The sequence below is a fragment of the Peromyscus californicus genome, unplaced genomic scaffold (assembly GCF_007827085.1).
Source record: "Peromyscus californicus insignis strain IS unplaced genomic scaffold, ASM782708v3 Scaffold_24__1_contigs__length_46423439, whole genome shotgun sequence".
NCBI lineage: Eukaryota > Metazoa > Chordata > Mammalia > Rodentia > Cricetidae > Peromyscus > Peromyscus californicus.
The window spans coordinates 45,694,301-45,706,137 of record NW_026294535.1 but is presented as its reverse complement, the minus strand read 5'-3'; the positions used below and the strand labels follow the sequence as shown (position 1 = coordinate 45,706,137).

Here is an 11,837-nt window from a genome sequence, read left to right as displayed (position 1 = left end):
TACTAAATATTTTAGAAATCAATTAAAATTATGAAGTATGCGACACTGTTGAAGTGCATGTGCCAAGATGGCTTAGTGGTTAAGAGCACTGTTGCTCTTGCAGAGGACCTGAGTTCAATTTCCAACACCCACATGGTGGCTCACAACCATCTGTAACTCCAGTTCCAGGGGAGCCAACATCTTCTTCTGACTTCCATGGGCATGTGGTGGTACCCATATATACATGCAGGTAGAACATTCACACATATAAAATAATCTTTAAAAAATTTAACATAAATAAAATATACTAAATAATCCTAACTATTCTATAAAGCACTTATAAAATACTATTTTGGAATATTTATGTTCATAACTACATTAAAAATCAGCATTACTATCTATGCTTTATGAGTAACCAATGTTTGGTAAAGTTGAGAAACTTGATTATAGTCATTGACCAGGGGTAGATGATGTGATAACATAATTTTAAAAGCAAGAAAGCAAGAGAGAAAAAGATTGCTTGGAGTTGGGGGTATGCGGATCTGAGAAGAGTCCAGGGAGTGGAAATCATGGACAGATTATATTGTATAAAAATATATTTTCAATTAAAAAAATGAAAAAATAAAACAAATAAAAGAGTGTGAGAAATAATCTTACCCAAGGAAGAGCACATCAATCATTTATTCAATCCCAAATGGTCATCTCTAAAAATATACAGACAAGTAACAGGCTTACAGACTGAAGAGGTTGTATTTATATATTTAGTAATATATAAATGTATATCCCCATACTTACATGTTTGTAACAATAATTAATGAAGAAAGAGGCCACAAATTTGGAAGAGAGCAAGCAGGGATATATGGCTGGGTTTGGAGGGAGGAAAGGGAAGGGGGGAAATGATATAATTACATTATAATCTCAAAAATAAAAATAAATAATTTTTAAAAATAAAAAGCAAGCAAAACAATCAAAAACCTCTATTCATGTTCTATTTTAATGCTTTAGATAGCATATGCTAAATTCTTACACAGTAATATTGGACCTTAAAAATAATCTAACATTGGTAAAACAGTATATTTATAGCCTCCTCAAGGAAAATGGTCCTAATATTATGTTTGACACGTAAATTGTAAATTATAACACTAATTCATTATTATTGATTGAATGAGCAGAAAAAAAAGGCACAAAGTATAAGATGTTTTAATGTAGTCAAAATTCTTAAAGGTAGGCAGATTTCAAACTACGTGAAAATCAGCATGACTTCCTTCTTTATTAGTAACCTTACTCTCACTGGACACTGTACCCCAAGCTTCTTTTTCCAATTTTGATACTAATGCTATTATGCTTGATAGTCCCTTGTGCTTTGTGTACATTCCTCTGCTGGCAATTTTGATTCACTGAATTGGTCCCTTGAGCCAATTGCAGAGTGAATGGATAAAACTTAGTACTCCATGTGACATAAAGTATGTTAGCAAGCTGTGGTTATTTTACTTAAAACATCTCCTGAAACTGTTTCAATTTCCACCTTCACTCCTTCTCATCTCTCAGCAATCAAAAGAACAAATCCATTTTGGATAAAATAAGAAAACATAGATGAAACCCTTTACAATGAAACCCCAACTAGTTACCTGGAGTAGGGACTATTTAATGAAATAGCAATGGACGACACTTCCACTATTCCAGAAGTTCTGAGAAGCTGTATGAAAATCACAGGTAAGTTGGACATAAAAAGGGCAGTGCAAGCCTCTCAAAATCAAACATCATTTCAGAGCTGAACTTTATCAAACTTAAGATTTACTGTAATTATATTTTGAAATGTGGCATGATTACTTATGTCAATTTATGTATTTTCTGTTGATTAAAAGTAAAATTTCTTTATGTCCACAGTTCTCATTCCATATTTTATAGACTAGTGTTATTTTGAAGAAATATCCTTTAATTGTAGGGAATCTATTGATATTTGACATTTGCTAGTTGTATAAATTAATGACAATTATCAAATCTGAACCCCAATGCTTCATTTGAGAATAAGAATAAAAGTTTTAGAAATATGTGAGAATAATTAAATCAGATAAACTACACAAGTTTCTGTTCACTGAAATAATGCCTTTAATGAATCGTTACTACTATGAATATACTGTCAAAATTGAGAAATCATTTCAACTGAAAGGAAAATAATAGCACAGCCATTCCCAGAGAGCCTAGTTGCTACAGAATTTTTGGAACACAATTATTTATAAAATCTCAATTTTTGAAAACATTCTTGAAATTTCAACTCTATTTTGAACAGAGAAATTTTGTTTTTAAAGAAATTACAGCCGGGCGGTGGTGGCGCACGCCTTTAATCCCAGCACTCGGGAGGCAGAGGCAGGCGGATCTCTGTGAGTTCGAGGCCAGCCTGGACTACCAAGTGAGTTCCAGGAAAGGCGCAAAGCTACACAGAGAAACCCTGTCTCGAAAAACCAAAAAAAAAAAAAAAGAAATTACCTCATTAAAAGTTATAATGCATTAGGTGGTCCACTTGAGTTAAAAATTATAATAACCTCTTTCAAAACAAAGCCACTCCGGGCGGTGGTGGTGCATGCCTTTAATCCCAGCACTCAGGAGGCAGAGCCAGGCAGATCTCTGTGAGTTCGAGGCCAACCTGGTCTAAAGAGCGAGATCCTGGACAGGCACCAAAACTACACAGAGAAACCCTGTCTTGAAAAAAAAAGCAAAAATAAAAACAAACAAACAAACAAACAAAAAGACAAAGCCACATGCTTCCTATGATATTAACTGATTTTCTAATATCTTAAATCAGAAATCAATAATGTTTTAAGATGATAATATTATTATTTCATTTTTCTTCTGTGTTTTCTTTGTAGATGACTAGGTAATGAACTAAAAGTGTGAGGTTAGATACTTATTCCAAATTCTCTATTTGGAAAAATTTTTAAATGAAGTATACATAAGGAAATACATAATCTATTGGTGTATAACTAACTAAACCTTCATGAAGTATTATTTTTACTTCTCTAGCAGTTCTGTGAAATTCAACCTTTCAGTTTGCTTTTTGCTTCTCTACTACCATTATTATTAATGGATCAGAGTTTCTTTTTTCATTTTCAAAAATGTTTATAGACATTAGTGCTAGTATTTATGAAGCTATTTAATGTGGCCTGATAAACTCTCTTTCTCTTAGTTTTCTTCTATATACATGAATATTAATATTGAAAATTGATCCTGTACATCATTATTGAAAGTTATTAATGTACTCTGTTCATATTTTCCTGGAAAGATTTGCATAAGTAACTATGAAAATAGTAAAAAGAGAATTTAATAAAAATAAGTATAGTCACTCAGTGAATTCTCCTGAGGAATCTGCTAAATCCAAATGAACAAAAATTCTCTAAATAATTCTTATGGCATGACCTAGACCCTGCTGTGTGAATACTGACATAAGAATATTTTTATTGTTTATTGTTTACTTACTTGGGTATTTAAATCTTTTGCACATAATATATATTATGATCATATTCTTTCTCCTCTACCAACTCATCCTAGATCCTCTCTACCTCCCTATCCATTCAACTTCATTATACAGACTACTTTTATACAATTTGAGATTTGAAGCTGAGCTAGATATTACCCATGCCTTGAGTTAAATAGTTATTCTTTCCTATCCATCATTCACCAACATTATGAACAATTCCTTAAAATTTGAATGCATAAAGAATGAAGACAATGTGATCAACAAGATATGTTTGGAGATGACCTCTGTGTAATTTTTCTAATGACTTACATTTAATGAGGTTTGACTGAAGAAAAAAATGGATAAATGTAGGAAAACTTGAAAAAAAACTGGCCTTTCAAAGTCAATGTTTCATGGAGGAAAATGATCATCCAGGGCATCATGAAATATTACTAACAATATTCAAACACACATATCAAAACTGAAATGCAACTAGTCAAACTCCCTAATGTGTCTCTCAAAAGAGCATCCTTTAACCTTTCAACTCTAATATACCCTTTAATACAGTTTTCTCCCTATGAATATTATATGAATTGCCCATACTTTACCTAGTTTATTTCAAGGGTCATTGTTGTTATTTATTTCATTGTAGAGACTTGGGAAGGGCACAATTTGAGTATATTTTCATAATGAAACCCTGAAGATTAATTGTAATCATGATGCTAAACAAATATTATCATTGTTAATTGTTATTTTGAATTGTTCAAGGAGTTCATCTCAGATTCTTTAAAAGGCAAGTATGAAGTAAATTTAATGAAATGAGTGGAAGGAAATGAGATGTTAATAACCTAACCCTGGGCTGGAGAGATGACTCAGCAATTAAGAGAGCTGGCTGTTCTTCCAGAGCTCCTAAGTTCAATTCCCAGCAGTCACATGGCAACTCACAATGATCTATAATGAGATCCGATGCCCTCTCTGGCATCAGGTAGGTTTACATGCAGACAGAACACTGTTTACATAGATACATATATTCATCTTTAAAAAAAAATAAAAAGTAACATAACCCATTTAACATTTTGAACTTAAAGAGATGAATTAAATGTTTGGACATAATCTTTATTCTCCGATAAAATACATCCTTGGAACATTTTAATGTTCTAGAAATCTAAGAATTTTTAAAATTTGTACCAAACCCATTTAGTTGACAAATGACTAACACCCATTGAGTTTTCACAAATGTTTATACGTAAAAATGTATCAAAACAGCCCTAGAGCTGGATATTTGATCACCTACTTAAAACAAGCCATGTTGAGGTTTCCTTAAGCCTGTTTTTCTGGTCTTTGAGGACTGGTACAAAAATGTTACTGGAAGGAAGGGATATTTACCAACAGCTACTAGGACATTTTTTACAACTCTTCCTGCATTCCTTCATAGCTCTAGCCCATAAGAGGAAAGTGAATAATTACATTGTTACCTGTAAAATGTTAAAATCAAAGTACATAGAATAATAAAAGTAGATACAACATTAAAAGAGGATAAAATACAATGCATTGATGGATTTTCACTTCCAAAATAGTACAAATCTAATGATGTGCATTTACTTATTTTTAATTCTAAAAGTACATTTATTCATCAGCAATGATACTTTTTACGATTATTACATACAGTGCGGAAAAAGTGTCTCAGTGTTTTCAAATGTCAGCATATGACTCTTACAGTTTTAGGAGCAATAAATCAGTAAATAAATCAGAAGTTTCAGTATTATGATTATTTTAAACATACTTCAAATACTTTTCACACTCTGTGATTTGAATAATTAAAATTTATGTTTAAAGAATATAATACACTATTTAATAGGACTCACAAAGAACTCCAGAATACAGGAAACCAAACAATAAAAATCATTATGCAAAAGTTGACTCTTCCAGTATCATAACAACTCTAATAGACTCACATGTGGCAGCATAAAGAAGAGAATGATACCAGCAAGTGATTAAACAAGTCAATATTAACTGGGTAAATCCTCCCTTTAAGCTAAAATTAAACTAAGCATAAGACATATTAAAATAGCTTTGATAATAAAATCTGTCCTTTTGTAAATGTGCCAAGTAATATGAGAGTTGATGGGAAGTGACAGCATTGTCTAAGTACAGTAGATTGGCATCAATGAGTATAAAATCTTATGTATGTGAATAGCAAGTATCACTTCTAAAGCCACAGAAATAAAGGAGTGAGAAAAATAATTTGGTTGACATTGCACCAGGTTACACATAATCACAATCATGCACATGTATTTATAATTTTATAAAGTTTCACATATATTAACACTTATAACTTAAAATTGTCCTTTGATATGGACTTGTCTGAAGAAGAAACTGTATATTCACAAGAAGAGGAAATGTAGCAAAGAGGGTTAACTGATTTTCAGGCTAGTAAGTGGTTCAGACTAAATCAATACTAGGTATCCTTAACCTTTCCTGGATATATATCAACTGCAGGATCATCCCACTTCTTTCTGATATCATCAATTGGATACAGACCTTGGAACAAGGTCACTGGATTATATACTAAATCCATAGTTCTTATTTGGGGGAACCTCCATTCTGTTATCATACTAGTTGTATTAAGCCAACATCACTACTGAAATATTTTAGAGTACTTTTCTCTTCATGTCTTCACCAGAATATTTTTCATAATTTCCATTCTCACTGAGATGACTAGTTATTGCATCATAGTTTTATACTTAACTGTTTTTCAAACTGCCTTGAAGTGGAGTTGTTCTCTATTTAAAGAAAGGTAATTAAAGAATCATTAGTATTGAATGGCTTTAAATGTCCCTTAAAGGTGGAAACAGCATACTACTTCAACAATATGACAGCTCCTTGTTTTGATTTTTACTAATCCTCAATCTACTTGATTCTTTCTGGTTTTGCCTTTAGATTTGGCAGAAGAAAAAAAAGTAACTGCAGAATGGGAAACCATACAGAAACCACAGATTTTATTCTTCTGGGGTTATCGGATGACCCTAAGCTCCAGGTGGTGATCTTCATCTTTCTCTTCATCACCTACACTCTCAGCATCACAGGGAATTTGACCATCATCACTCTCACCCTGCTGGATTCCCAGCTCCAGACCCCCATGTATTTCTTCCTCAGGAATTTCTCTGTATTAGAAGTGTCCTTCACAACTGTCACTATACCCAAGTTCTTGGGCACCATTATCTCAGGGGATAAAACCATCTCCTTCAACAACTGCATAGCTCAGTTATTTTTTTTCATTCTTTTGGGAGTCACTGAATTTTACCTTCTGGCTGCCATGTCCTATGATCGTTATGTTGCCATCTGCAAGCCCCTTCATTACCTGACCATCATGAGTCAGAAAGTCTGCACAATGCTTGTCTTTGCCTGCTGGCTGGTCTCTTTCCTAATCATCTTCCCTGCTCTCATGATGCTCTTAGATCTTGATTACTGTGGGTCCAACATCATTGATCACTATACCTGTGATTATTTCCCCCTGCTGCAACTTTCCTGTTCAGATACAAAATTCCTGGAGAAGATGGGGTTTTCCTGTGCTGTCTTTACCCTAATGTTCACTTTGGCATTAATATTTCTATCCTACGCATATATCATCAGAACAATTGTCAAGATTCCTTCTGCTAGTCAGAGGACAAAGGCCTTTTCCACATGTTCTTCCCACATGATTGTCATCTCCATCTCTTATGGAAGCTGCATTTTTATGTACATTAAGCCCTCAGCATCAGAAAGAGCATCTTTGACCAAGGGGGTTGCCATACTAAATACTTCAGTAGCTCCCATGCTAAACCCCTTCATTTATAGCCTGAGGAATCAGCAAGTCAAGCAAGCCTTTATGAACATGGCAAGGAAAATGGTATTTTTCACAAGTACATGAAATGATGTGACCTGTGAGTGAGAGGCACAGTAAAGGCCAATTCAAATAATGAAACAAAAGATGTTAATGGCCTGCTTATATCAACATGGCCCCCAGTCCTTGTTCATTTTTCTCTAAGAGTTTAATAAGCTATTTATGTAATTTTTACTCAACCAATTAAAATTGCTTTCCTGCCGGGCGGTGGTGGCGCACGCCTTTAATCCCAGCACTCGGGAGGCAGAGCCAGGCGGATCTCTGTGAGTTCGAGGCCAGCCTGGGCTACCAATCAAGTTCCAGGAAAGGCGCAAAGCTATACAGAGAAACCCTGTCTCGAAAAAACCAAAAAATAAAAAAATAAAATAAAATAAAATTGCTTTCCTAAGAATTTCTAACATTTTTCTTTTCTAATACTGGATTACATTTATTTTTCTAGTTTTATTAGTTTTATTAATTTTACAGGTATTAATGTGGTATCAGTTATTTTCATAAAAATATTGTTCTAGAAATGAGAGAGATATTTATAAACGTTAATATACATTATTTACTGAACATTAAAAATGACACTTTGTGGTTCCTAAAACATTTTATTTTGAGATTTTAAGGTAATTACATAATTTCTTCCTTTCATTTCCTCCCGCCAAACACCACCATATACCAGTCTTTGCTCTCTTTTGAATTTATGTCCTCTCTTTTGGGGGATGGGGGGGGGACCTTGTCACAGAAGCCTTCTATGACTTTCTTTCTAAACTGTGAGTCTGCAGTCACCAATGAACTGCAAAAGTAGCTTCCTTGCCTGGAGGCTATGTTGATGTCCCAGACCTGTGCTGCCACCAAGGGCCATGATGATGTCTATGGTCTGTACTACCACCAAGACCATGCTGAGGTCCACAGCACATGCTGATGCGAGAGGCCATGTAGATGTCTGGTCTATGCTGTTGCTAAAAACTGTGTGGAAGTCCATGATATGTATTAGAGGATTTCAATAGTAGTTTTATAAATATGAAAAAAATACATTTTAAAAGCCTTTTTTCATAAATTTTTACTGTAAGAATTCTGATAGTGTCTTTATAACTATTGAGGAAATGAATATATTCTTCATAATATTTTCACACTTTTACTATTTTTTATAAAATAGTTATTAATCGTCATGTACTATGTCTATTATATGCTGCATGAAATATACAAATTAGTATATATAATGCTGAAGAAATTTCACTGATCTAGTGAAATTTATAGAATGAATTAGGAGGGGAAAAAACAGTCTATATGGATGCCAAGTTTTCAGTGAGGATCCCATTAGTTTTCCACAATTGCAAAGGATCTTAAGACCCAAATCTTCCAGAACTACCAACTGGCTTATCAAAATCCCAGTTGTAAGACAAGAATAAAGAAAAAGTATGTTTCAAATGAAGCCAAAGATATCAATAAAAATTTCTTCCTAAGGCAGCAATGAAATTAAAAAATTCATGAATGTATGACCAAAACACACTATGAAATTCTCAAAGAACTAGTAAAAAAAGTTTTATAAGGGAACACTTATTCATTGCTTGTGGAAGCACAAAAATGTACAGCCAATACAGAAATAAGTATGATGGTTCCTCAGAAAGCTGGGTATCAGTTTAGCTAAGACCCAGCTATACCACTCTTGGGCACATACATAAAGGTCACTTCATCATATCACAAGGACACTTGTTCAACCATGTTCATTGCTGCTTATTTATAATAGTCAGAAACTGGAAACAACCTAGGTGTCCCTCAATGGAAAAATAGATAAAGAATATGTGGTACATTTACACAGTGGGGTGTACATTACACTCAGGGGTTTAAAGAAAAAAGACATCATGAAATTTTCAGGCAAATGGATAGAACCAGAAAAAGTCATCCTGAGTGAGGTAACCCAGATTCAGAAAGATAAATATGGTATGTATTCACTTATATGTGGATGTTAGCCATTAAATAAATAATAACCAGGCTATAATATGTAGACCCTGAAATGCTAGGTATAGAGAAAGGGACTAAGGGGAACACATGGATCTCCCTGGGAGGTAGAAATAGAATAGATTTTATGGGTTGACTAGAAGCAGGGGGACAGGAACAGCAGGACCAGGTGTGAAGGGGAAGGGGAAGATTGGGTTGAGAGAGGGAATACAGGGAAAGACATCTAGAAATGAAGAGCATTTCAGGGTAGGTATGGAAACCTAATGCAGTGGAAACTTATGGTGATATTTTATTTGTGCTGAAATGTGATTTTATTTGTATGTTAATAAAATAAAGTTGCCTGGGGGTCAGAGCTAAAAGCAAGCCATTTAGCAGAAGTCCAGCGTGGTGGCACATGCCCATAATCTGATCACATGGCAGGCAGAGTCTCTGTGTGTTCAAGGACACAGCCAAGCAGTGACAGCCAAGTGGTGACCCGAACCTTTAATCTCAGGATGAACAATAGAGACCTGGAGGTCTGTATAGATAGGCAGTGACGAGGAAATCATGTGGTTGGGATTAAAGCCAGCGAGTGGTAAGATAAGGTGGTCTTAGCTCTTGGCTACTGCTCTGATCTCTGGGCTTTTAACTCCTTATTTGGCTCTGTGTTTCTTATTTAATAAGACTGTTTAGAATTACATCTATAGAAACTTCCTAAAATACATGAAGGGGGTTCTAATGAAGTCTCCAAATAATGAGAGAGATGGAACCCAACTGGCCATCTCTTGTCAACAAACGAAGTTTCAAGTACTGGGACTAGGTTACAACCAATTGAGCTATTGGCCAAAGGAGTCTCATGAAGCTCCCCAAGGAACCCAGGATGTTACCAAGACAATAGATTGCTCTCCACAAACTGACAGCAAGGCCCCATTCCTAAACACAACATCGACACAACTTGTTGAACATGGCAAGGTAAAGCTGATGCCTACATAGACCCTTCACTCCTACATTCTAGCGTCTTTGATTTGGGAAGGAACTCTGCAGGCTACCAAAAGAGAAAATGAAACACCAACCCAGCCACAAAATCTTTGATCTACAATCTGTCATGCCTACAATATACGCTAGGGAATGGTGGCACAAAGTTTGTGGAAGTAACCAACAAATACCTGATTTGACTTAAGGCCCACTCCACTCAACGAAATGAAACCCATATGTAATACTTCTTGGATGACAAGGCCCAAAGACTAGCTAGCCCATAGACCTGGGGTAAAACCAAACACTACTGGTGTAAAATAAAAAGTAACAATAAAATGGCTCCTAATGATACTCTACTATACTGATAAATTAGTGTTGTACTCAGTCATCATCAGAGAAGTGCTGTGGGATGGTCTGTATGTCAAATATGTTGCTTATTGGTCAATAAATAAAACACTGATTGGCCAGTACCAGACAGGAAGTATAGGCGGGACTAACAGAGAGGAGAATTGAGAGAACAGGAAGGCAGAGGGAGACACTACCAACTGCCGCCATGACAAGAAGCATGTGAAGATGCCAGTAGGCCACGAGCCACGTGGCAAGGTATAGATTTATAGAAATGGATTAATTTAAGATATAAGAACAGTTAGCAAGAAGCCTGCCACGGCCATACAGTTTGTAAGCAATATAAATCTCTGTGTTTACTTGGTTGGGTCTGAGCAGCTGTGGGACTTGCGGGTGACAGAAATTTGTCCTGACTGTGGGACAGGCAGGAAAACTCTAGCTACAGAGAAGCTTCCTCCTGCAACAGATAGGAACAAGCATAGAGACCCACAGTTAGACTTTAAAGACCCTGGAAGGTCTCTAAATGGGATTTCTCCACCAAATCCCTCCACTCAGAGCTGGGAACCCCATGGAAAAGGAGACATAAGAGTGTAAGAACCAGAGGATATGGAGGATACCAGGAGAACAGGCCCTCTAAATCAACAGAGCAAAATTCCCATGAACTCATAGAGACTAAAGCAGCAATCACAGGGCCAACACAGATCTGCACAAGGTCCTCTGCATATTTATTATGGCTTTTAGCTTAGTATTTTATGGGACTCCTGAATGTGTGAAAGAGTGGGTCTCTGATTCTTGTGACTTCTCTTTGGGGGTTCTTTTCCTCCCACTGATTGACTTGTCCAGGTTCAATGTGATATTTTTGTTTGTTTATTCATCTTACTGTATTTCATTTTGTTAAAAAATAAAATAACATTTTTTTAAAAAAAAAAAAGAAAAAGAAAAAAAATGCACCAAAGAAAATATTGCAGAAAGCCACAGGGTAAACTGCAGAAGCTTAAAAAAATTAGAAAAAGGAAATCTAGAAAATGAAACTGAAACCCTCTTAAAATCAATTCAAACCTACTCTGTGTATAGACAGTAACGTCAAAGTGTCCAGAATTAACCATGAGAATATCATTTTCCACTGCTAAACTTAAAGAAAGAGCTAGTTCTTTGTATTATTCTTTTCCTTAAATGATGTTTTCTGTAATCCATAGGAGGCAGAGTATACCCGTCAGGATTCTTTAGAGAATAAAACAATAGCAGATATAGATTTGGATTAGACACTAGATTTAAAAT

General features: G+C 35.1%; 1 protein-coding gene across 1 annotated transcript; it reads left to right on the top strand.

Moving 5' to 3' along the window:
- The first annotated feature begins 6,404 nt into the window (after nucleotides 1–6,404).
- On the top strand, nucleotides 6,405–7,343 carry LOC128120067 (olfactory receptor 6C1). The gene has a single exon (XM_052753819.1). The coding sequence runs from the start codon at nucleotides 6,405–6,407 to the stop codon at nucleotides 7,341–7,343; it is 939 nt and encodes a 312-aa protein (XP_052609779.1).
- Nucleotides 7,344–11,837: the final 4,494 nt, after the last annotated feature.

Bases quoted from the DNA above. Each gene is read 5' to 3' on its own strand.
- LOC128120067 (XM_052753819.1), top strand. From the start codon at position 6,405: ATGGGAAACCATACAGAAACCACAGATTTTATTCTTCTGGGGTTATCG.